General features: G+C 48.2%; 1 protein-coding gene across 1 annotated transcript; it reads left to right on the top strand.

Annotated features, from left to right (window-relative positions):
* Positions 1–8,380: 8,380 nt before the first annotated feature.
* On the top strand, positions 8,381–9,206 carry LOC125556274 (pathogenesis-related protein 1-like). Its single transcript, XM_048719044.1, has one exon. The coding sequence runs from the start codon at positions 8,482–8,484 to the stop codon at positions 8,983–8,985; it is 504 nt and encodes a 167-aa protein (XP_048575001.1). The 5' UTR covers positions 8,381–8,481; the 3' UTR covers positions 8,986–9,206.
* The last annotated feature ends 17,296 nt before the right edge of the window (positions 9,207–26,502 follow it).

Raw genomic sequence — 26,502 nt, 5'->3', positions numbered from 1 at the left:
CTAGTGCATCCGTTGCATGGCAATCCCTACTCACTCACATTGATATCTATTGATGGGCATCTCCATAGCCCGTTGATACGCCTAGTTGATGTGAGACTATCTTCCCCCTTTTTGTCTCCTCCACAACCACCATTCTATTCCACCTAAAGTGCTATGTCCATGGCTCACGCTCATGTATTGCGTGAAGATTGAAAAAGTTTGAGAACACCAAAAGTATGAAACAATTGCTTGGCTTGTCATCGGGGTTGTGCATGATTTAAATACTTTGTGTGGTGAAGATAGAGCATAGCCAGACTATATGATTTTGTAGGGATAACTTTCTTTGGCCATGTTATTTTGAAGAGACATAATTGCTTAGTTAGTATGCTTGAAGTATTATTATTTCTATGTCAATATTGAACTTTTGTCTTGAATCTTTCGGATCTGAATATTCATACCACAATTAAGAAGAATTACATTAAAATTATGCCAAGTAGCATTCCAGATCAAAAATTCTGTTTTTATCATTTACCTACTCGAGGACAGCGGGAATTAAGCTTGGGGATGCTTGATACGTCTCCAACGTATCTATAATTTTTGATTGTTCCATGCTATATTATATTCTGTTTTGGACATTATTGGGCTTTATTATACACTTCTATAGTCTGGCTATCCCTACAAAATCATATTCTGTTTTTATCATATAGTCTAACTATACACTTTTATAGTCTGACTATATGATTTTATCATATAGTCTGACTATATTATATTCCGTTTTTATCATTTATTATACACTTTGTGTGCTATATTATATTCTGTTTTGGACATTATCGGCCCCCCAGGCGCGCCCTCCACCCTCGTGGGCCCCCTGTTGCTCCACCGATGTACTCCTTCCTCCTATATATATCTACGTACCCCCAAACTACCAGATATGGAGCCAAAACCCTAATTCCACCACTGTAACTTTCTGTATCCACGAGATCCCATCTTCGGGCCTTTTCCGGAGCTCCGCCGGAGGGGGCATCGATCACGGAGGGCTTCTACATCAACACCATAGCCGCTCCGATGAAGTGTGAGTAGTTTACTTCAAACCTACGGGTCCATAGTTATTAGCTAGATGGCTTCTTCTCTCTTTTTGGATCTCAATACAAAGTTCTCCCCCTCTCTTGTGGAGATCTATTCGATGTAATCTTCTTTTGTGCTGTGTTCGTTGAGACCGATGAATTGTGGGTTTACGATCAAGTTTATCTATGAACAATATTTGAATCTTCTCTGAATTCTTTTATGTATGATTGGTTATCTTTGCAAGTCTATTCGAATTATCAGTTTGGTATGGCCTACTAGATTGATCTTTCTTGCAATGGGAGAAGTGCTTAGCTTTGGGTTCAATCTTGCGGTGTCCTTTCCCGGTGACAGTAGGGGCACCAAGGCACGTATTGTATTGTTGCCATCGAGGATAACAAGATGGGGTTTATATCATATTGCATGAGTTTATCCCTCTACATCATGTCATCTTGCTTAAAGTGTTACTCTGTTCTCTTGAACTTAATACTCTAGATGCATGCTGGATAGCAGTCGATGTGTGGAGTAATAGTAGTAGATGCAGGCAGGAGTCGGTCTACTTGTGTCGGACGTGATGCCTATATACATGATCATACCTAGATATTCTCATAACTATGCTCAATTCTGTCAATTGCTCAACAGTAATTTGTTCACCCACCGTAAATACTTATGCTCTTGAGAGAAGCCACTAGTGAAACCTATGGCCCCCGGGTCTATCTTCCATCATATTAATCTTCCAATACTTAGTTATTTCCTTTGCCATTTATTTTACTTTGCATCTTTTATTTCTCTTTATCATAAAAATACCAAAGATATTATCCTATCATATCTATCAGATCTCACTCTCGTAAGTGACCGTGTAGGGATTGACAACCCCGTATCGCGTTGGTTGCGAGGATTTATTTGTTTGTGTAGGTGCGAGGGACTCGTGCGCGGCCTCCTACTGGATTGATACCTTGGTTCTCAAAAACTGAGGGAAATACTTACGCTACTTTGCTGCATCACCCTTTCCTCTTCAAGGGAAAACCAACGCAGTGCTCAAGAGGTAGCATGTACCTAACTAATGCTCGCAGTAGTGCCTGGGTATTTGATACTGGTTCAGTTGCTAACATTTGCAACTCGAAACAGGGGCTACGGATTAAGCAAAGATTGGCTAAGGACGAGGTGACGATGCGCGTGGGAAATGGTTCCAAAGTCGATGTGATTGCCGTTGGCACGCTACCTCTACATCTACCTTCGGGATTAGTTTTAGACCTAAATAATTGTTATTTGGCGCAAACGTTGAGCATGAACATTATATCTGGATCTTGTTTGATGCGAGACAGTTATTCATTTAAATCAGAGAATAATGGTTGTTCTATTTATATGAGTAATATCTTTTATGGTCATGCACCCCTGATGAGTGGTCTAGTTTTACTAAATCTTGATAGTAGTGATACACATGTTCGTAGTATTGAAGCCAAAAGATGCAGAATTGATAATGATAGTGCAACTTATTTGTGGCACTGCCGTTTAGGTCATATTGGTGTAAAGCGCATGAAGAAACTCCATTCTGATGGACTTCTAGAATCACTTGATTATGAATCACTTGGTACTTGCGAAACATGCCTCATGGGCAAGATGACTAAAACTCCGTTCTCCGGAACAATGGAGCGAGCAACGGAGTTATTGGAAATCATACATACCAATGTATGTGGTCCAATGAACATTGAAGCTCGCGGCGGATATCGTTATTTTCTCACCTTCACAGATGATTTGAGAAGAAATGGGTATATCTACTTGATGAAACATAAGTCTGAAAAGTTCAAATAATTTCAGAGTGAAGTGGAAAATCATGGTAACAAGAAAATCAAGTTTCTACGATCTGATCGTGGAGGTGAGTATTTGAGTTATGAGTTTGGACTTCATTTGAAACAATGTGGAATAGTTTCGCAACTCACGCCACCTAGAACACCACAACGTAATGGTGTGTCCGAACGTCGTAACCGCACTTTATTAGATATGGTGCGATCTATGATGTCTCTCACTGATTTACCGCTATCATTTTGGGGTTACGCTTTAGAGACAACTGCATTCATGTTAAATAGGGCACCATCTAAATCCGTCGAGACGACACCTTATGAACTGTGGTTTGGCAAGAAACCCAAGTTATTGTTTCTTAAAATTTGGGGCTGCGATGCTTATGTGAAAAAGCTTCAACCTGATAAGCTCGAACCCAAATCAGAGAAATGTGTCTTCATAGGATACCCAAAGGAGACTGTTGGGTACACCTTCTATCACATATCCGAAGGCAAGATATTTGTTGCTAAGAATGGATCCTTTCTAGAGAAGGATTTTCTCTCGAAAGAAGTGAGTGGGAGGAAAGTAGAACTTGACGAGGTAATTGTACCTTCTCCCTTATTGGAAAGTAGTTCATCACTGAAATCAGTTCCAGTGATTCCTACACCAGTAAGTGAGGAAGCTAATGCCGATGATCATGAAACTTATGATCAAGTTACCATTGAACCTCGTAGGTCAACCAGAGTAAGATCCGCACCAGAGTGGTACGGTAAACCTGTTCTGGAAGTCATGTTACTTGACCATGACGAACCTACGAACTATGAGGAAGCGATGATGAGCCCAGATTCCACAAAATGGCTTGAGGCCATGAAATCTGAGATGGGATCCATGTATGAGAACAAAGTATGGAATTTGATTGACTTGCTCGATGATCGGCAGGCCATAGAGAATAAATGGATCTTCAAGAAGAAGACTGACGCTGACGGTAATGTTACTATCTACAATGCTCGACTTGTTGCAAAAGGTTTTTGACAAGTTCAAGGAGTTGACTACGATGAGACCTTCACACCCGTAGCGATGCTAATGTCCGTCTGAATCATGTTAGCAATTGCCGCATTTTATGACTATGAAATTTGGCAAATGGATGTCAAAACTGCATTCCTTAATGGATACCTTAAAGAAGAGTTGTATATGATGCAACTAGAAGGTTTTATCGATCCAAAAGGTGCTAACAAAGTGTGCAAGCTCCAGCGATCCATTTATGGACCGGTGCAAGCCTCTCGGAGTTGGAATACACACTTTGATAGTGTGATCAAAGCATATGGTTTTGTACAGACTTTTGGAGAAGTCTGTATTTACAAGAAAGTAAGTGGGAGCTCCGTAGCATTTCTGATATTATATGTAGATGACATATTGTTGATCGGAAATGATACTGAATTTCTAAATAGCATAAAAGGATACTTGAATAAGAATTTTTCAACGAAAGACCTCGATGAAGCTGCTTATATATTGGGCATCAAGATCTATAGAGATAGATCGAGACGCTTGATTGGACTTTCACAAAGCACATACCTTGATAAAGTTTTGAAGAAGTTCAAAATGGATCAGGCAAAGAAAGGGTTCTTGCATGTATTACAAGGTGTGAAGTTGAGTCAGACTCAATGTTCGACCACTACAGAAGATAGAGAGAAAATGAAAGGTGTTCCGTATGCTTCAGCCATAGGCTCTATAATGTATGCAATGCTGTGTACCAGACCTGATGTGTGCCTTGCTATTAGTTTAGCAGGGAGGTACCAAAGTAATCGAGGATTGGATCACTGGATAGCGGTCAAGAACATCCTGAAATACCTGAAAAGGACTAAGGATATGTTTCTCGTATATGGAGGTGACAAAGAGCTCATCGTAAACGGTTACGTCGATGCAAGCTTTGACACTGATCCGGATGACTCTAAGTCACAAACCGGATACGTGTTTTTATTAAATGGTGGAGCTGTCAGTTGGTGCAGTTCCAAGCAGAGCGTCGTGGCGGGATCTACGTGTGAAGCGAAATACATAGCTGCTTCAGAAACAGCAAATGAAGGAGTCTGTATGAAGGAGTTCATATCCGATCTAGGTGTCATACCTAGTGCATCGGGTCCAATGAAAATCTTTTCTGACAATACTGGTGCAATTGCCTTGGCAAAAGAATCCAGATTTCACAAGAGAACCAAGCACATCAAGAGACGCTTCAATTCCATCCGTGATCAAGTCAAGGAGGGAGACATAGAGATTTGCAAGATACATACGGATCTGAATGTTGCAGACCTGTTGACTAAGCCTCTCTCATGAGCAAAACATGATCAGCACCAAGACTCCATGGGTGTTAGAATCATTACAATGTAATCTAGATTATTGACTCTAGTGCAAGTGTTAGACTGAAGGAAATATGCCCTAGAGGCAATAATAAAGTTGTTATTTATATTTCCTTATATCATGATAAAAGTTTATTATTCATGCTAGAATTGTATTAACCGGAAACTTAGTGCATTTATGAATACATAGACAAACAGAGTGTCACTAGTTTGCCTCTACTTGATTAGCTCGTTGAATCAATGATGGTTATGTTTCCTGACCATAGACATGAGTTGTCATTTGATTAACGGGATCACATCATTAGAGAATGATGTGATTGACTTGACCCATCCGTTAGGTTAGCACGATGATCATTTAGTTTGTTGCTATTGCTTTCTCCATAACTATACATGTTCCTATGAATATGAGATCATGCAACTCCCAAATACCGGAGAACACTTTGTGTGCTACCAAACGTCACAACGTAACTGGGTGATTATAAAGGTGCTCTACAGGTGTCTCCGATGGTGTTTGTTGAGTTGGCATGGATCAAGATTAGGATTTGTCACTCTGATTGTCGGGGAGGTATCTCCAGGCCCTCTCGGTAATTTACATCACAATAAGCCTTGCAAGCAATGTAGCTAATGAGTTAGTTACGGGATGTATCATTATGGAACAAGTAAAGAGACTTGCCGGTAACGAGATTGAACTAGGTATTGAGATACCGACGATCGAAACTCGGGCAAGTAACATACTGATGACAAAGAGAACAGCATATACCGTTATGCGGTTTGACCGATAAAGATCTTCATAGAATATGTAGGAACCAATATGAGCATCCAGGTTCTGCTATTGGTTATTGACCGTAGACATGTCTCGGTCATGTCTACATAGTTCTCGAACCCGTAGGTCCGCACGCTTAATGTTCGGTGACGATCGGTATTACGAGTTTATGTGTTTTGATGTACCGAAGGTAGTTCGGAGTCCCGGATTTGATCACGGACATGACGAGGAGTCTCGAAATGGTCGAGACGTAAAGTTTGATATATTGGAAGCCTATGTTTGGACATCGGAATGGTTCCGGGTGAAATCGGGAGTATACCAGAGCACCGGGAGGTTACCGGAACCCCCCGGGAGGTATATGGGCCTTAGTGGGAGATAGGGGAAAGAGCAAAGGAGGGGGCGCCCCCCAAGCCCATTCCGAACTGGGAGGGGGGTCGGCCCCCCTTTCCTTCCTTCTTCCTCCTCCTTCCTTCTCTCCTAGAACCAACATAGGGAAGGGGGGAATCCTACTCCCGGTGGGAGTAGGACTCCCTTTGGGCGCGCCTAGAGAGGCCGGCCCCCTCCCCCTCCTCCACTCCTTTATATACGGGGGAGGGGGCACCCCATAGAGACACAAGTTGATCATTGATCTTTTAGCCGTGTGTGGTGCCCCCCTCCACCATAATCCACCTCGGTAATATCGCAGCGGTGCTTAGGCGAAGCCCTGTTCCGGTAGCAACATCATCACCGTCATCACACCGTCGTGCTGACGAAGCTCTCCCTCGAAGCTCTACTGGATCGTGAGTTCGTGGGACGTCACCGAGCCGAATGTGTGCAGATCGCGGAGGTGCCGTACCTTCGGTGCTAGATCAGTCGATCGTGAAGACGTACGACTATATCAACCGCGTTGTCATAACGCTTCCGCTTACGGTCTACAAGGGTACGTAGACGATACTCTCCCCTCTCGTTGCTATGCATCACCATGATCTTGCGTGTGTGTGGGATTTTTTTTTGAAATTACTGTGTTCCCCAACATAAAGAAGGAGAAGGGCGGTGCGGTGCGTCACATCGAAAGAAATACTCGAGCACCTGACACACTCCAATGTCAGCTCATCTACTGGAATATGACATAGGAAAGTGGAATGCCTCGACCAACCATTATTCGTATATCTTCACATGTATTTTTTATAGACCAAATGTGGTACCCCCCCCCCCTCCCCCCAAGCCTATATATGGGGAGGGCCAAGGTTGGAAAGGGGACAAGTTTCTTAGTAACCACAACACTATCATCAACTACAAGCCAACCGAATACTAGCAGATAGGTGGAAGAGTAGAGTTAGGAGTGTTTGGGCACTCTAGCTAGTACCCCGACCACTATTGATCTTCCCCCGACCACCACCTTTATAACACAAAGCACTTGTATTCCCCAGTTTATATCAATACCAACAGGATGTAGGGTTTTACGCTAGCATGGCGGTCTGAACCTTTATAAAATCCTCCCGTGTCATTGTGTTCTTGTGTGACTTTGCTTGTGGATTGACAAGGCATTGAGCCCCTGGACGAACTCACAAATGCAGGGTATCCTTAATCCCTGGTGTCCTGAGTACACACTCCGACATTCCTATATTGCACATGGCTTGTGCTGGTGAATCGTCTGCGTTATGTTCGCTCATCACAAACAGCCATACATACCTCGTTTGTGAATTGTGCCTGAAGCCATCACACACGCAACTTTTTTTGTTTGACGATTTTATTTTCTACCATTTAAGATACCAGCATCACACACAATTCAATTGGATCAAAGGATGCGTGATATGTGCGTCTTCTTAGCAGGGTTCTGCACCAGTGACAAGAGCAATTGACGAAGCTACTACGCATCGGCACGCAGAGGTAATCTCAGAAGATATAACACTTTACACTTTTTTTCCACCGGAGACAAGGAGCAAGACAAGTCGATGCGAGTACTTACACATCGGCGCGCAGAGGTAATCTCAGAAAGATGACACGACTGACCGACGCAAAGACGAACGCACTGTTTTCCACAATTTGGACTTACGCTTAAAAACGTACCCTGGAATCTGGGTGTCAATAATACTCCGGCGATCGCGGCCGGACAAATGAGTCGTCTAGAACCAACGACCAGAGAAACTGGGAACCCTCCGTTCCACAATGCCGAGCTAATTCCTTTTCAGTTTCTAGTCAAATGTACTTTGAGTTTACCCCCTCTCCCTGCCCATCGGACACGCAGGATGCATGGAATTCCTGCCCTCTCTTAGAAAATACTACTCCAATGCAGGTGTTTGGAGTATCAGTTAAGTTACTTGGATTGAATTTGTCAAACTTGACCAGTCAAGACATATTTTATTGAACTCTTCTTTTATCTGAGTGCTCGATCGGCTCGCAACTTTCCAAGCTTACCTAGTTACCCTAGACCTAGAGAAGCCATCGAGCTTACGCAGTATAAATAAACGAGTAATGGTCGCAGCCTATCTCATCAATACAGCTGATACATTCACGGATAGTAGCGCATACCACACCTTTCCTTAGCTTCGTAAGGCTTAACTAGCGATGGAGTACTCGCCGAAGCTATCAGTGGTACTGCTCTTAGCTCTCGCGTCCGCCATGGCGGTCGTCACGGCTCAGAACTCGCCGCAGGACTTCGTGGACCCCCACAACGCGGCGCGCGCCGACGTCGGCGTCGGGCCGGTGACCTGGGACGACAACGTGGCTGCGTACGCGCAGAAGTACGCGGAGCAGCGCCGCGGCGACTGCCAGCTGGTACATTCGGGCGGGCAGTACGGGGAGAACATCTACGGAGGCCGCGGCGGCGGGGCCGACTGGACGGCGGCGGACGCCGTGCAAGCGTGGGTATCGGAGAAGCAGTACTACGACCACGGCAGCAACAGCTGCTCGGCGCCGGCGGACAAGTCGTGCTTGCACTACACGCAGGTGGTGTGGCGCGACTCGACGGCCATCGGCTGCGCCCGCGTCGTCTGCGACGGCGGCGACGGCCTGTTCATCATCTGCAGCTACAACCCGCCGGGCAACTACGAGGGGGTGAGCCCATACTAGGCTATGCATGCGTGCGTGCGTGCATGTACGTAGCAGCGCATATATTGCATAAAGAATAAAGCTGAGATCACAGTCGTGATAAGATTGTGACACTTTAGCAAGCTAGATTCACGCTATATATAGTTTAGACCGGCAATGGATATTGTTACGATTCATGTAAGTTGTATGCTTGCACGTGCTTGATATGCAGTGCTTATATGAATGAAAATACAGTTTTATTATCAGGGGTGAAGCTAGAACGTGCCACATCGCGACGCTACCCTGCACCAACGGATCAAATGGTGATGTACCATGCTTGAGGTCATGGCTAACGTGGTGTCAGTCGGTATGGCCGTCGTGTCACAGTGATCTCCTAAGTACAAAAAATGGGTATAACTGTTAAGGTACGAGTATGGATTACATGCACCAATTTGGATACAGGAATGGGGATCGAGAGGAACACTGCACCCACTCGGCCACGCGTGCTCATCAACGTGCAAGACTTTGTTGAAGTCACCAATGCAGAGCTATGGGAGAGGACTAGCCGACACAAGCGACTTGAGAAGGTCCCAACACTATATATCTCGTTCTTCTGCGCCTCCCCATTTACGCCATTTACGCAAGCCAGCCTCCATTCATCTTGACCGGGTTTTGAGATAGTGGCATCAATATGATACTTACAGTAGCCAAAAACTATAATATTTGATTTTGTCGGATATGGGGTTCCGGCAAACCCTTAAGGTTCGAACATTGAGGTGCGTGCGAGGTCTTTCCCTCCTGCCGATCAACGCTTTAGCTTGCTAGATCTTGCGGACGAACTCGACGAACTCACAACACAGAAAGACACGGGGTTTATACTGGTTCGAGCCATCATTGTGGTGTAATACACTACTCCAGTGTGATGGTGATAGATTGCCTTTTGGGCTGATGATGAACAATACAAGAGAAGAACAGCCTCCTGAGGTTGAGGTGTTCTTGTGCGTATGAACTTGTGGTGTGTCTCTTAAGCTAAGATGAGATCTCCCCTCCCTTCTATGGTGGTGGCTAGTCCTATTTATAGAGGCCCTGATCCTCTTCCCAAATATCGAGCGGGAAGGAAGCCAACAACGGCGGGCTAATTTGAAGGAGGACAACTAGTACCAGGTATCCTGACAAAAGTAGTCTTCGCCTGCACAAAGCTCTGGTGGTGACGCCGTCTTGGGCTCCACGATGACCTCCGTCTTGCAGTCCATGGTCTTTGTCTTGTTGCACCGAAATGACAACCTTTGACTGATGCCTCGGTACTCCGCGGCTGCGCTTGCCCCCTTTGCACCAAAGAGGAAACAAGGACGTTGTGCGCGCTGGCGCCCGCCTGGCACCCGCCTGGTGTCGATCGTCATGGCGCACGTCACGAGAGCCTCGTGAGGTTCGCCTCTCCTTAATATCTCCGCCCCTCGCGAGCCTGCCAGACTAGACCGCTCGGGAAGAGGTCTTGCGTCGCCCGCCTCGCGAGGCTTTGGCCCCTCGCGAGGGTCTTGGATGCTTTGTTGGTGAAGATGGGCCGTACGGCCTGCTGGCTCCGCCACGCCGCGGGCCGCAGGCAAGCAAGTCTGGGGACCCCCGTTTCCAGAATGCCGACAGTAGCCTCCGGGCCCAAGGTGCGCTCGGGCTTGGCTTCGCGGCAAAGCCAATGGTCAAGCTCGAAGCACCGCGGGCTCCAAAAGCCTGCGGCCTCGGTTGACGCATGGCGGTTGATTGGACGTGGGCGTCTCCGCTTCCCCACACTGCCTCGACGACTGTACGACTTGACAAGTCCCTGCGACATGCAAGGGAAACCATCATTACCTGCGATCATGGGAGACGCCGGTTGGCCTTCTCTTGTTATAAATGGGGAGGGGGCGGAGCCCCCGTTTCCCATCTCTTCCTCGCTTGCTCGCTTCTTCTTTGCTTCATTGCTTGCTCCAATGGCGCCTATCAGAAGGTTCTCCGCCGAAGAGAAGGGGAAAGCTCCCCGTGACGATCCGGGGCCTCTTCCGCCGAAGAAGAGGCGGATCAACCGTCGTGACGAAGCGGCGATGCAAGTGGTGAGGAGGCCTCGCTGCGAGCGGCCTCCTCCGGGGTATCCGCTGCCCTTGTACGCCCAAGCCGAGGGCTCGGGAGGATGAAGTGGCGAGCAGCGCTGCCCACGCCGCATCCGGGGTCGCCACGCCATGGCGAAGCGTCCTGTCCACGCCGCGGACTCCTCGCGTGAGTTGGTGCTGTGGGTGCCGATGCCTCCGAGCTCCTGGATCCGCTTCCCGCGGTTCTTCTCCGACGTGATGCCGCCGAGAGGGCCTCTCGAGCTCTGGCTGCAGCACGTCGACTGCAGCTCCGGCGATCGGAGCGGAGATCAAAGCGGTCCCCACTGGCAAGATCTTCATGACTCGCGGCTGGGGCGAGGTCGCACGGGTCTGTCGTGCGAAGGGCGCCCTCGCGATCCACTTCGAGTACGACGGCGCCTCCATGCTCGCCTTCAAGGTCTTCGACGCCGAGGGCCGCCGCCTGGAGTGCTGCTTCGGAGAGGAGCGCGAGGCTGATGCGCGCTCCGCTCGCGACCACTCCAGCAGCAGCAGCCCTTGGGAATCCGGCAGCTCTCATGAGCTCTATGAGACTCCGGAGACGAGCGACGACAGCTACGTGCCCCCGAGTTCTCGCCGCGCTCGGAGCAGGGCTGCGGCGTCCGGCCGTCGCCGCCGCTGATCTGGATGGGGTTGGCGCCGGCCTCCCGTGGCCCACTGTTGATGATGGTGTCCGCCACGGGAGGATGTAGATAGGATTCCCCTTAGCATCAGCTTTTGTTTCCTGCGAAGAATCATGAATCACCCCTTAGGGGCATGTAAGGATCTGCAATGCCTTTGTACTTATTTTCCTTGTTATGAAGATTTGATGAACGCGTGTCCCGTCAAGGCTCGGTCTCCCCTTTCTTTCCTCGTGATAGCTTGTTGCTCTATGCTGACGGGTCCCAGTCCCAAGGCGGCTACAGCCGTCGCTGGTATTCCAGGTCGCGATGCCGTGGTCAAGGCCAGGAGGTGCACGACCCGAGGTCCAGCAAGAGCCCCTGAGGCGTGATGCTCAAGAGGTCCCCCTTAGCGCCCAAGCAGCCATGGTAAGGAAAGAAAGGAAGATGACTTGGACGCAACGAGGTTGCGGCATGGTGTGAGCGACTATTAGACCCAAATATTTAGCCGATCCGAGGGCGGGACTTATCTTGCTGACTTCGCGGTGATTCCTGATGTTGCCCTAGGGCTGCGCGCCAACTTACTCGATGTAGCTAGGCCGGTTCGTACGAGTTTTCCTTCTCCCGAGCTCTTCTTAGTGCTCTATGTCCTCAGGTCCCGGCCCTTGAGCGAGCTCAGCTGCCACTGGTATGCCAGGTCGCGATGCCGTGGTCAAGGACATGGGTGAGGGCTGGAGAGCCAGTAAGAGCTCCTGAGTCGCGATGCTCAGGAGCCCCCCTTTTAACGCGCAAGCGAATCGCACGAGAGAAAGGAGACTCACGGTGCCGCCTGCTGTCCTTCCGGCAGGGTCCCTGTGGACAGGCACAAGAAGAAACATGGTTTGCCGTTACTGCCGCCTGCCTGCCGCTGGTTAGTCCGGATGAAGTGAAGGCACTGAGGGCTTGGTGAGGTGACGTGCACGGCGCGTGCCGCGAGCTAGAGCTCGACCACTCAGATTTGTCGGTCGTGGCAGGGACGGACCCATGCACCAGCGTCGTGCCTGTGTAGAGGCCTCGAGGGAGGCGATGATCGAGCAGGTGATAGCAGTTGGCAGGTTAACCATGAAGAGCAGATCGACTAGGATAAATGCAGGAAGATGCATGCCACTGGGTCTGGCCCGAGCAGCGTGGGGATGATGCAGCCCGAGGGGCGCCCCCAACAAGGTAAGCTAGAGACATAAGCAGAAGGGATACATGCCATAGGGACGGACCCATGTGGCCTGGGAACAACATCATGTTTCAAAAGCTCGCCCATTTCGCTAAGCAAGACGTCCCTGACGAGAAGAGCATGATTTATCAGTTCAGGGGTGGTCTCAGAGAAGATCTTCAACTTGGTCTCGTGCTTTTCGAGCCTCAGAAGTACGATGAGTTTTACAACATGGCAATGAAGCAAGAGGCTGCCCAACTGAAGTGTGATGCTTCCAAGAAGCGAGTCAGAGATGCAACTCCTTCTTCCTCAACTCAAGTGGCTAAGCAGCAAAAGTATTGGCTGCCTCCTCCTCCATTCCGTCAGCCTTATCAGCAGAAGAGCAAAGGTGGCAATGGATCTTCCCACCCACCCAACCCTGGTTTTTAGAACAAGACTTTGTCTCAAGCTCCAAGATCAAGTGCTCCGTATCACTGTCCGCTTTCAGAGGTCACGTGCAACAAGTGCCAACAGAAGGGTCACTATGCCAACAAATGCTTCAATCAGAGGCGTCTCCCTCCTCCTCCTCCTGTGAGATCTGCCAGCACCGCAGTGGTCAAGCATAACCCCAAGCACGCCAAGGTCAACTTGTTGAACGCAGCTCGGGCAGAGGACTCATCAGATGTCATCATGGGTAACCTTTCTGTTAACGATGTTCCTGCAAAAGTACTTCTTGACACTGGTGCATCGCATTGTTTCATGTCAAAGCCATTTTTTGCCAAGAATGAATTTGTTTCTTCTCATTTGGGCAAACAAGTGGATATCGTTTCTCCAGGCAAACGCTTGAGTGCCAGTTTGGAGGTTCCATATGTTACTATCACGTTGGGCGACTATAAGTTTCTTTCTTCCCCAATGGTCCTTGGTAACTCGGATATTGATCTTATTCTCGGAATGGATTGGCTTTATAAGCACAAGGCTCAGCTTGATTGTGTTGCCAGGCAGATTCAATTGACTCATTCGTCTGAGGATGTAATTGTCTTTGCCGCTAATGACGATACCATCCGTCTGTTTTCTCTCAATGAGAAGGGTGAGCTGGATGCCATCTCTCAAATTCCGGTCGTTTGCGAATATCAAGACGTCTTTCCAGAAGAGCTTCCAGGAATGCCTCCGCACCGGCCAGTTGAATTTGTCATCGATCTTGAGCCTGGAACGGAACCTGTTTGCAAACGTCCTTACAAACTGGGACCTAAAGAGTTGAAGGAGTTGAAGAAGCAACTCGACGAACAAGAGAGAATGGGTCTCATCCAACCTAGTTCTTCTCCGTGGGGTTGTGGAGTTCTTTTTGTGAAGAAGGATGGAACGGACCGATTCTGTGTCGACTATCGTCCATTGAACAAGAAGACCATAAAGAACAAGTACCCACTTCCCAACATCAACGAGCTGTTTGAACAACTCAAAGGTGCTCAAGTTTTCTCCAAGCTTGATCTCCGTATGGGCTATCATCAGATTCGCATTCGTGAGCAAGATATCCCCAAGACAGCATTCAGAACAAGCTATGATTCATATGAATACATTGTCATGTCTTTTGGCCTCGTCAACGCTCCGCCAACATTCTCTCGCATGATGAACTTCATCTTCAACGCCTACACAAATGACTTCGTCTTGGTCTACCTCGATGACATTTTGGTCTTTTCCAAGAACAAGGAAGATCATGCCAAACACTTGCGTTTGGTGCTGGATAAGCTCAGAGAACATCAGTTCTACGCCAAGTTTTCAAAGTGCGAGTTTTGGCTCGATGAGGTTCTCTACCTTGGGCATATCATCTCTGCCAAGGGCATAGCGGTTAACCCTGAGAAGGTGTCTGCAATTATGAATTGGGAACCACCTCAGAACGTGAAGCAACTCCACAGCTTCCTTGGTCTCGCAAGCTATTGTAGAAGGTTCATTGAGAACTTCTCAAAGATCGTGAAGCCTCTTTCCAACCTTCTCCAGAAGCACGTGAAGTGCGTTTGGTCTCCTGAATGTGACATCGCTTTCAACACCCTGAAAGAGAAATTAGTCACTAGTCCAGTTCTGACTCCTCCTGATGAATCCAAATCGTTCGAGGTCTTCTGTGATGCCTCTCTTCAAGGTCTTGGTGCAGTGTTGATGCAAGAGAAGAAAGTTGTGGCCTATACTTCTCGCCAGTTGAAGCCCAATGAAAAGAACTACCCCACTCATGACCTCGAGTTGGCGGCAGTTGTGCATGCTCTTTTGACTTGGAGACATCTTTTATTGGGAAGAAAAGTGGACATTTTCACTGACCACAAGAGTCTCAAGTACATCTTCACTCAGCCTAATCTCAACCTCAGGCAGACTCGTTGGGTCGAAATGATTCAAGAGTATAACCCGAGCATCGAATATACTCCAAGCAAGGCCAATGTAATTGCTGACGCTTTGAGCAGAAAGGCTTACTACAACAGTTTGATTCTCAAGCCTTACCAACCCGAGCTTTGTGAAGCTTTCCGCAAACTCAATCTGCAAGTTGTTCCTCAAGGATTTCTGGCCAACCTTCAAGTCTCTCCTACTTTAGAAGATCAGATTCGCGAGGCTCAACTTCTTGATGCTATGGTGAAGAAGGTGAAGATTGGGATTGCCAAGAGTCAACCCAAGTACAAGTGCTATTGCCTTGATGACAAGGATACTCTATTCTTTGAGGATCGCATTGTTGTTCCTAAAGGTGACCTTCGTAAATTCATTATGAACAAAGCTCACAATTCACTCCTCTCTATTCACCCTGGAAGTACAAAGATGTACCGTGACCTCAAGCAGTCGTATTGGTGGACTCGAATGAAGCGCGAGATTGCTCAGTTCATGAATGAATGTGATGTCTGCAGAAGAGTGAGGCAGAACACCAACGACCAGCTGGTCTCCTCCAACCTCTTGCCATTCCAGAATGGAAGTTTGACCACATTGAGATGGACTTCGTGACTGGGTTTCCAAAGTCCAAGCGTGGCAATGATGCTATCTTCGTTGTCATCGACAAACTCACTAAAGTGGCTCATTTCCTTCCTATCAAAGAATCCATCACAGCAGCTCAATTGGCAGAGCTATATACCTCTCGGATTGTCTCTCTGCATGGCATTCCACAGTTGATATCTTCAGACCATGGCAGCATCTTCACCTCCAAGTTTTGGGATTCTTTTCAGAAGGCCATGGGCACCAACATCTGTTTCAGCACAGCTTTTCATCCCCAAACTAGTGGCCAAGTCGAGCGTGTCAATCAGATTCTTGAAGATATGCTCAGGGCTTGCGTTATCTCTTTCGGTATGAAGTAGGAAGATTGTCTTTCATATTTCGAGTTCTCCTACAACAACAACTTCCAAGCGAGTTCAGGCAAGGCCCCATTTGAAATTCTCTAGGGCAGGATGTGTCATACTCCTCTTAACTGGTCAGAGACTAGTGAACATCAACTTCTTAGCAATGACTTGATCACAGAGGCAGAAGAGATGTGCAAAGTCATTCGTGATAACCTCAAAGCTGCGCAGTCGCGCCAGAAGAGCTACTATGATAGTAAGCATCGTGATTTGGCTTTCGAGATCGGAGAACATGTTTACCTCCGCGTCTCTCCAATGAAAGGTACTCATCGCTTCGGTATCAAAGGGAAGCTTGCCCCTAGATACGTGGGTCCTTTCAAGATCGTCAGCAAGAGATGCGATCTCGCCTACCAACTTGAGCTTCCCTCCAACTTCGCAAACGTGCACGACGTGTTTCATGTCTCTCAACTCCGCAAGTGCTTCAAGACCCCTGACCGCACCATCAACTTCGAAGACATTGATCTCCAAGAAGACCTTTCTTATCGTGAGCACCCCATTGCTATCCTTGAAGAAACTGAGCGCAAGACTCACAACAAGTCTATCAAATTCCTGAAAGTCAAGTGGTCACACCATTCCGACCGTGAAGCCACCTGGGAACGCGAGGATCACCTCCGTTCTGAGTACCCGGAGTTTTTTCCAGTCCTAGATCTCAGGACGAGATCCTTTCATAGTGGTGGAGTGTTGTAACACCCCGGATGTAATTTACCTTATCTGTACTCCAACTCTTGCCGTTTCTGGCACTAAGTTATTTTATTTCCTCGTTGTCGGTTTTTTGTCTCCGTGTGTTTTGTCTTTGTCATGCATCTCATATCATGTCATCATGTGCATTGCATTTGCATATGTGTTCGTCTCATGCATCCGAGCATTTTCCCCGTTGTCTGTTTTGCATTCCGGCGCTCCTATGTCCTCCGGTGGTCCTTTCTACCTCTTTTCGTGTGTGGGTGTTAAACATTTCCGGATTGGACCGAGACTTGTCATGCGGCCTTGGTTTACTACCGGTAGAACGCCTGTCAAGTTTCGTACCATTTGGACTTCGTTTGATACTCCAACGGTTAACCGAGGGACCGAAAAGGCCTCGTGTGTGTTGCAGCCCAACACCTCTCCAAAGTGGCCCAAAATCCACCTAAACCTGTCCCATCATCTAGAGCGTTCGATCACGATCGTGTGGTCAAAAACCACACCTCATTTGGAGCTTCCTAGCTCCCTCTACCTTTAAAACTAGCCCCTCCTCCGAAATTCCGGGTCAAAACACCCCTAAACCCTAGATCCGCTCCTCTGCAGTCGCCGGACATGTCCGGAGCCTAGCCGGACACGTCGCGCCACCGCCGCTGACCTATCCCCTCGCGCCACGTGGCATCCCACCGATCCCCGCCGCTGCGGCCCGCGGCCAGCCCTCCCCGCCACCCGACCGGGCCCGCGCCCCGTCGCCTACCTCCGCCCGCGTGTCGTTGCCTCCTCCCGCGCCGGTCGCGGCGCGCCACCACGCCGGTGAGCGCCGCCCTGCTCCGGCAGCCCAAGTTCCACGCCGCCGAGGTCATCCGCCGGCCGCCGCCATCGCCTCCTCGCCGCCCGGAGCTCCGGCGAGCTCCGCCGCCTACCTCCACCGCCCCAGCTTCATCTCCTTCCTCCGGCGACGTCCAGCAGCTCCGGCGAGCATGAACTCCGGCCGGTGATCCTCGGTTCACGTGAAGCTACAATGTCTGGATCCAGATCTGAGATTCGAGGGTTGACTTTTTCTCCTCTAACCCTAATTTTTATGCAATCTTCATCATGCCATAACTCTGCATCCGTAGCTCCGATTCGTGCGTGTAGCATATCAAAATGTCCGTCTCGACGAGTACATCATTTCATCTCATTGCATCATTTTCATTTGAGCTCATATTGATGCCCGAAATACTATTGGAAGAGGTCTATGTGAGGAATATTTCAGATCTGTTTCAGCAAATGGCCGTTTGTCATTTTTGCCATGATTAATGTGTGCATGCTATGATCCTGAGCTCTACATGTGTTTTGTAGAATGCCATGTTATCTTTACAGAGGTGCTTGCCATGTATTTTTGTGATCTTCGTGGTGACTATCACAAGCATGCAAAGTAGCTTACTCAATGATGCTGATTTCGGAGACTTAGAATTTCACTAAGTCCTTGTCCTGATATTGTTTTTATGCTATATGTTCATGTTGTTTCTTAGTGATCCGTGCCTCTTTTGAGGATGATCAGTAAGGATGTTTTGTTAATATTGTGGTGCTCTATCCATCCATATCTTTGTTTGCAATTATGAAGCACCCTAGCTTGAGTCAATCGAGCTCTACTTTTGCTATAAAATGTTCCTGGCAGATTGTTAACTTGTTTAGCGATTTTGCCGAGCTTGTTGTTATTGATCCGTGCATGCTATGATGTTGTTCTTGCCATGTATAGCTTCTAAGTCATGTCTTCTTGATCATGTATTCTTATCTTGTCATGCAATGCCTCGTAGTGAGTGCATCGAGCTCGTAAACATGCCTACTCGTTAACTGTTTTGCATGCTCCAGTTTTTCACTTAAGTTTGAATCTGTTTATGTTTTTGCTATGTTCACATGCTTGCAATTATATTTTCTGATCCCTTTTGGCTCAAGGTCACTAAGGGACTTTTGTTATGTGCTTAGAGTAGCTTCATGCCATGCCTTGCTTTGCCATGATATGTTCCTGTAGAATGTAGTTTTCATGCTCTAAAGATTGCTTCCTGGTGATAAATTCCTGACTTGCGTTAATTTCACCAAGTCTGAAACCTGTTATCATTTGCACTTTTGCCATGCTTGTTTGAACCTGTTAATGAGTGAATTAGCCATAGCTCAGTGTTCATCTTTTGTCAAGCATCATGAGTGGATCCCTGCCATGTATTTTGTTGTCATGTTTGAGTGTTGTAGCATATTTATCTTGATGCATTTAGATGGATACTTGCTGATTATCGCAGACCGGTGTCATATTTGTTTTGCTTGCCATTTCCAAACCGTGCATCTGATTCCGGTGATCTTTATATCGATTTCAACCAAAATCACCTCACCTTTCCAGTGGCACTCTTGGATTTCTAAGTTGAGGCCAGGTTCAATCATTCCTTTCCAAATCTTGCATATGCATCACATACCGCATCCCGCATATCATATCATGTTTGTATCATGTTGCTTGAGCATTGCACGTGGTTGATTGTGTTCCTTTTGCTTATTGTTCTTGCTTGGGTAGAGCCGGGAGACGAGTTCGTGAACTAGGAGTCCGTTGAGTTCACTTACGAGGATCAAGGCAACTCTGAGTACTTTGCAGGCAAGATGACCATACCCTCGAAATCACTTCTATCTGCTAGATGCTCGCTCTTTTGCTATGCCTATGCTATGGTGCCTACCACTTGCTTATCATGCCTCCCATATTGCCATGTCCAACCTCTAACTCACCATGTCCTAGAAAACCATTCTTTGGCTATGTTACCGCTTTGCTCAGCCCCTCTTATAGCGTTGCTAGTTGCAGGTGAAGTTTGGAGATCGTTCCTTGTTGGAACTTGTTTATTGTTGGGATATCACAATATTATATTGTTTATATTAATGCACCTATATACTTGGTAAAGGGTGGAAGTCTCGTCCTTATGCCTGGTGTTTTGTTCCACTCTTGCCACCCTAGTTTCCGTCATATCGGTGTTATGTTCCCGGATTTTGCGTTCCTTACACAGTTGGGTTATAATGGGAACCCCTTGACAGTTCGCCTTGAATAAAACTCCTCCAGCAATGCCCAACCTTGGTTTTACCATTCGCCACCTAGCCTCTTTTTCCCTTGGGTTTCCGGAGCTCCTCTGAGTGTTGGTCCAAACTGGGCAGCCTGCGGGCCACCTCGGGGAAACTCGAGGGTTGGTTTTACTCGTAGCTTGACCTATCTGAGTGTGCCCTGAGAACGAGATATGTGCAGCTCCTATCGGGATTTGTCGGCACATTCGAGCGGTGTTGCTGGACTTGTTTTACCATTGTCGAGAATGTCTTGTAACCGGGATGCCGAGTCTGATCGGATTGTCTTGGGAGAAGGAATATCCTTCATTGACCGTGAGAGCTTGTGATGGGCTAAGTTGGGACTCCCCTGCAGGGATTTGAACTTTCTAAAGCCGCGCCCGCGGTTATGGGCAGATGGGAATTTGTTAATGTCCGGTTGTAGATAACCTGAAACTTAACTTAATTAAAATGCACCAACCGCGTGTGTAACCGTGATGGTCTCTTCTCGGCGGAGTCCGGGAAGTGAACACGGTGTTGGAGTAATGCTTGACGTAGGTTGCTCTAGGATCACTTCTTGATCATAGTTGTTCGACCGTGCTTTTGCCTTCTCTTCTCGCTCTCTTTTGTGAATATGTTAGCCACCATATATGCTAGTCGCTTGCTGCTGCTCCACTTCATACCTTACCTTACCTATAAGCTTAAATAGTCTTGATCACGAGGGTGTGAGATTGCTGAGTCCCCGTGACTCACAGTTTACTTCCAAAACCAGATGCAGGGACCGATGATACCGCTCCAAACGATGTGCTTGAGTTCGGAAATTCCTCGGCCTCTAAGCCTCAGATTGGGTGAGGCTTCGGATTTAATTCCACCCACCCACCCGAACATAAGCGATCTATCCCAAATCAGGCAAGAGCCCAATGAAACAGTACATCATTACTGGGCCAGATTCCTCCTGGTTAGGAACAGGATAAGGGACTGCCGCGAGGAAGACGCAATCTCAATCTTCTGCAATAATTGCACGGACAAGGGAATCCTCAACGCCATAAGTCGCCGTGATATTACACGCTTCGCTGACTTAGCGTCCATTGTACGAAAGTACTGTGCAATGGAAAGCGCGTGGAAAACCGAAATAAAATTTTGGGACGATCCGGCCCTGAATACAAACCCAGTCCGAAATAAAAGGGTGCATCATCGCCAGACACCCGGGACAAACACCAAAAAGCAAAAACCCTCTACAGGGCATGGAACCGTACTGGAAGGATGGCTTAATGGACCCTATAAAATTCACAGTACAGAGGACGCCACACCAACTCACAGCCTTAGAGGATGTTGGATACTCCGGCAGGTGGCCAAAATTGGCGAAGATCTCCTAATTCCGGAGGCCACAGAAAGCCACCCCAGAGACACCAATACGATATTAACAGTCTTCGAGACTTTCGCATCAAATAATATGCGAAAAAGAACACTCCACAGCCTTGCCGAAGTCTACCAAGTAGCAATAATAAACCCATGGAGTGACACGGCTATTACCTTTAACGCCAGTGATGAACCTAAATTCCGAACAGCCCGAGCACCAGCCGCATTGGTCCTCAGTCCAATAGTGGATGGCTTTCGTCTTACCAAGGTACTCATGGACGGCGGCAGCGGATTGAACCTCATTTATGAGGAAACCCTTCAAAAAATGGAAATAGACTGGAACCGCATTGAGCGAAGCAGCACAACCTTTAGATGAATAATCCCCAGTTGGGAAGCGCGATGTACAGGAAAAATCACACTAGATGTGGTGTTCGGCACGCCGGATAATTACAGGTCCGAAGAGGCCACGTTTCATGTGGCTCCGTTCAGCAGCGGTTATCACGCTCTGCTAGGGCGGGAAGCGTTTACAATCTTCCAAGCAATACCCCATTACGGGTACATGAAGCTCAAGATGCCCGGGCCTAACGGGATCATCACTCTCGCTAGTGATCCGGACATAGCACTCCGCGCCGAAAACAAGACAGCCGCACTGGCCCTCGAGGCACTATCCGAAGCCCTAGCGGCTGAGGAACTGACTGCACTGGCTCCACGGTGAATAGGGACGATGTGGTACTCAACAAAAGATCCAAGTCCACCTCCTTTAAACCGGCGGACGAAATAGTCAAATTCCAGGTCCATCCAACGGACCCCAATAAAACAGCTTCCATCGGGGCACAGTTAAACCCTGATGTAGACGCCGCACTACGAGAGTTCCTACGAGAGAATTGGGACATTTTCGCCTGGCACCCTTCAGACATGCCAGGAATCCCACGCAGGCTGGCCGAGCACAGCTTAAATATCCTAAAAGGATTCAAACCTGTCAAACAAGCTCTTCGGCGTTTTTACGAACCTAAGAGACGGGCCATGGAAGAGGAGCTAGCAAAGCTATTGGAGGCCGGATTCATCAGAGATATAAAACATCCGGACTGGCTAGCAAACCTGGTGATGGTACCAAAGAAGGACAAATCCTGGCGCCTGTGCGTTGATTTTAAAGACCTTAACAAGGCTTGCCCAAAGGATCCCTTCCCCCTCCCCTGCATCGATCAAATTATCGACGCTACCGCAGGACACGATTCGTTGTGTTTCCTCGACGCATATTTCGGCTACCATCAAATCAAGATGGCAGAATCAGACCAAGCCGCAACGGCATTTATCACACCATACGGCCCATTCTGCTTCAACACAATGCCCTTCGGGCTCAAAAACGCCGGCGCAACATATCAGCGCATGATTCAGACATGTCTAGCAAACCAGATCGACAAAACAGTGGAGGCATATGTAGATGATGTGGTCGTAAAAACAAGACATGTCGAATCTCTAGTAGACGACTTGAGGCTCACATTTGATAACCTTCGAACATACGACATCAAGCTCAACCCGGAAAAATGCGTTTTTGGCGTTCCAGCCGGAAAGCTCTTGGGCTTCATTGTATCCGGTAGAGGAATTGAAGCAAATCCAGCCAAGATCCGAGCTCTGTCACAATTGGATATCCCAAAGGACCTCAAACAAATAAAAAGTTAGCCGGATGCGTGGCGGCTCTAAGCCGCTTTATCTCCCGCTTGGGAGAAAAGGCCGTACCCCTTTACCGCCTCCTTCGGCGCACCAAACACTTCGAATGGACGGATGCAGCCACGGCCGGACTCGACGAAATAAAAGCCATATTGGCAACAAACCCAGTCCTAGCCGCGCCAAACATTGGCGAACCAATGCTATTGTACATTGCAGCAACACATCAGGTTGTAAGCGCAATGCTCGTCGTCGAACGAGAAACGGACGGACACAAATTCCCCCTTCGAAAGCCGGTCTATTATGTGTCCAGTGTCCTCACTCCGTGCAAATCACGGTACCCACATTATCAAAAGATTGCGTATGCGGTATTCATGGCATCCCGGAAGCTACGACACTACTTTCAAGAGTGTTCAATAACAGTAGCCTCGGAAGTACCACTTAACGATATTATAAACAACTGTGATGCAACGGGCCGAATTGCAAAATGGGCCATCGAGCTCCTCCCGTTCGACATAACTTATAAGCCACGGCGAGCCATCAAGTCGCAAGTTTTGGCCGACTTCGTCGCAGAATGGACGGAGGCCGAACTCCCTAAAGAGTACGGCACATATTCAAATTGGATCATGCATTTCGACGGCTCCAAGATGTTGGCCGGACTAGGGGCTGGCGTCGTTTTGACGTCCCCCACAGGAGACACAGTTCAATACGTACTCCAAATTATGTACACAGACTCCAACAATGCAGCCGAATATGAGGCCCTTTTACATGGTCTCCGGATGGCAGTATCCATGGGCATTCAATGCCTAGAGGTGCGCAGGGACTCGAACCTCGCAATATCCCAAATAAGTGGAGACTTCGATGCCAAGGATCCAAAAATGGCAGCTTACCGCAACGCCGTCCTAAAAATGTCAGCTCGGTTCGAAGGGCTTGAATTTCACCATATAGCCCGGGAAAATAATCAGGCGGCAGATGTCCTGGCACGTATCGGCGCAAAACGCGATGTAGTCCCCCCCCCAACATCTTCTTGGAAAGGCTGTTCAAGCCATCCGTAGTATGGAAAGGGGAGCCGAACAATAACAGCTCGGACCCAACCGCACTGCCCGACACCGAACATTCTGACACAATCGGAGGCTCTGCCAATGAAATAACACCTTCAGCCCACGTAATAATGGCCGTCATCGCCCCGTGGACAGAACCATTCCTTGCCTACCTTACTAGGCAGGAACTCCCCAAGGATCAAAATGAGGCACGCTGCATAGTGCGGCGATCCAAAGCCTACAAAGTCCACAAGGGAGAGCTTTATAAGAAAAGCACTACCGGAGTCCTTCAAAGGTGCATCTCCGAAGAGGAAGGGCGGAACCTCCTGGCTGAAATTCATGCCGGACTCGGCGGTCATCACGCTGCAGCTCGGTCCCTTGTAAGCAAGGCCTTCCGTACAAGCTTTTATTGGCCGACAGCCCGGGCAGACGCCCAGGACTTAGTCCAACGATGCGTCGGTTGCCAGCTCTTTGCAAACCAAAGCCATATGCCACCCACCGCCCTCCAAACCATCCCCATCACTTGGCCCTTCGCGGTCTGGGGGCTTGACATGGTTGGACCCCTTAAAGGCGGAACCCACAAGCAAAAATACTTACTGGTCATGGTGGATAAGTTCACCAAATGGATAGAAGCCAAGCCTGTTAAGACGGCCGAATCCGGACCGGTGATAGACTCTATATCCGGGGTTGTACACCATTACGGCGTCCCCCACAGCATCATCACTGATAACGGCACAAACTTTACGGCCGACGAGGTAAAACTCTGGTGCAAAAACATGGGCATCAAGCTCGATTATGCTTCCGTCTATCACCCACAAACTAACGGTCAGGTCGAACGTGCAAATGGTCTTATCATGAGCGGCATCAAACCCAGATTAGTCCGGTCCCTCAAGGAATCTAACATGCACTGGGTAGAGGAGCTCGAATCCGTACTCTGGGGACTGCGGACCACGCCGAATCGCACCACCGGATACACACCATTCTTTATGGTGTACGGCGCAGAGGCAGTTTTGCCTTGCAACATAATTCATGACTCACCTCGAGTGCGCATGTACGAAGAAAGAGAAGCCGAGCTTGATCGGCAGGACAGTTTGGACGCATTGGAGGAGGAGCGTGACATGGCAAAAGCGCGTTCCGCATTCTATCAACAGCAGGCTCGAAGATATCAAAGCAGAGAAGTACGGGCCAAAAATTACAACATTGGCGAATTAGTTCTACGCTTGCTGGACAAGAAAATGGACAAACTCAAGCCCAAGTGGGAAGGTCCCTTCATAATTGACCAAGTCCTGACTGGTGGAGCGTACCGCCTGCGACATGCATCGGATAACCGACTCCGAAGATTCTACGCCTAGCGCTGGACTCTGTGTTCGTCTCCTTCCTCTGTCCATTTTTTATATACTGTCTGTCTTACATTTCTCTCCTTCTCCCCTTCCTTTCTCTTATAGCCTTTTAAGGCTCAGCCAATGACGTGCTATTCGCACTCATTAAACCTGGGGGCTTCTTTTAACAGAAGCTTATTTATACGGGCTTCATGCCCAACATATGTGTTACACTTCCGCATGTACCTTTTATTTCACCATTATATGCATCGATATGACTTAAGTTTTGGCCAAGCTGGGTTGCCTGGCTCCTGTGCTTACCCCTACATTCCCGATTATTCAGCTAGGCGGTAAAGGGAGCACCTCTGCGATTGTTACTGCCGGATCAGTCGGATGTGTACCTCAGACTGGGTGAAGCCGAAAGCTAGCGTTCTTAAGGGAATATTCGGTCGGTGACCTAAAAGATGATCTTTTCACTTATTTATTTATGCGCCCCCAGATGCTTTTTCCCGCATCTTTTTCGTAGAATGGGCATGCACTTTAGGGCATGCCTCCCAGGGAAAGGAACCCCTAACGAAACTATTCTCCCTGGAAGATGTTTCTTACTAACCATGTAATATAACATAACTAGTCGGGCACTTGTCTGTTCACGCACTAATGACCCCTATGCCTGGTCTCCATGCATTCCCCGGTTCTTATATAACCGCATGGGAATTCGGACACACTCCGGACCGTCAGGTCCCGAGGCTGAAGCGAAAAGGTCAGCCATGACAAACGATCTACAATCCGGCTAGAAGGCATTATAAATGTCAATTAAATTACATAGTCATTCTGAATGATTGTATTCCTCTTCAATACCATCTAACAGGCTGTCTAATTTACAGTCCTGCTGGGAATACTTTGCGGCCAATTCTACTTGGCCGTATACTAAGCTTACAGGGATCTCCTTCCCATCGGGCCCCACAGGACTGACCTCAGCCATGTGGTTGGGGTCAGCCTTTGTGTACCGCGTCTTCACCATGGCCCAGGCCTCCCTAGCGCCTTAATGGCAGGCCGATATCTTCCACAATTGGAAGCGCCGCTGTGCTCCCTTTAGCTTCTCCGCAAGCTCTCCAAGACCTTCGGGCATGGAGATGGATGGCCACAAGGCCTGGGCGACGCCTTGCATCGCTTGCCGAACTCGCTCGAGCAGTTGCGAGAGCTCGGGAAGAAGGTC

Source organism: Triticum urartu, chromosome 5 (assembly GCF_003073215.2).
Source record: "Triticum urartu cultivar G1812 chromosome 5, Tu2.1, whole genome shotgun sequence".
Lineage (NCBI taxonomy): Eukaryota > Viridiplantae > Streptophyta > Magnoliopsida > Poales > Poaceae > Triticum > Triticum urartu.
The sequence above is the reverse complement of the archived record's forward strand: the minus strand, read 5'-3'. Positions and strand labels throughout refer to the sequence as shown.

Bases quoted from the DNA above. Each gene is read 5' to 3' on its own strand.
- LOC125556274 (XM_048719044.1), top strand. From the start codon at position 8,482: ATGGAGTACTCGCCGAAGCTATCAGTGGTACTGCTCTTAGCTCTCGCG.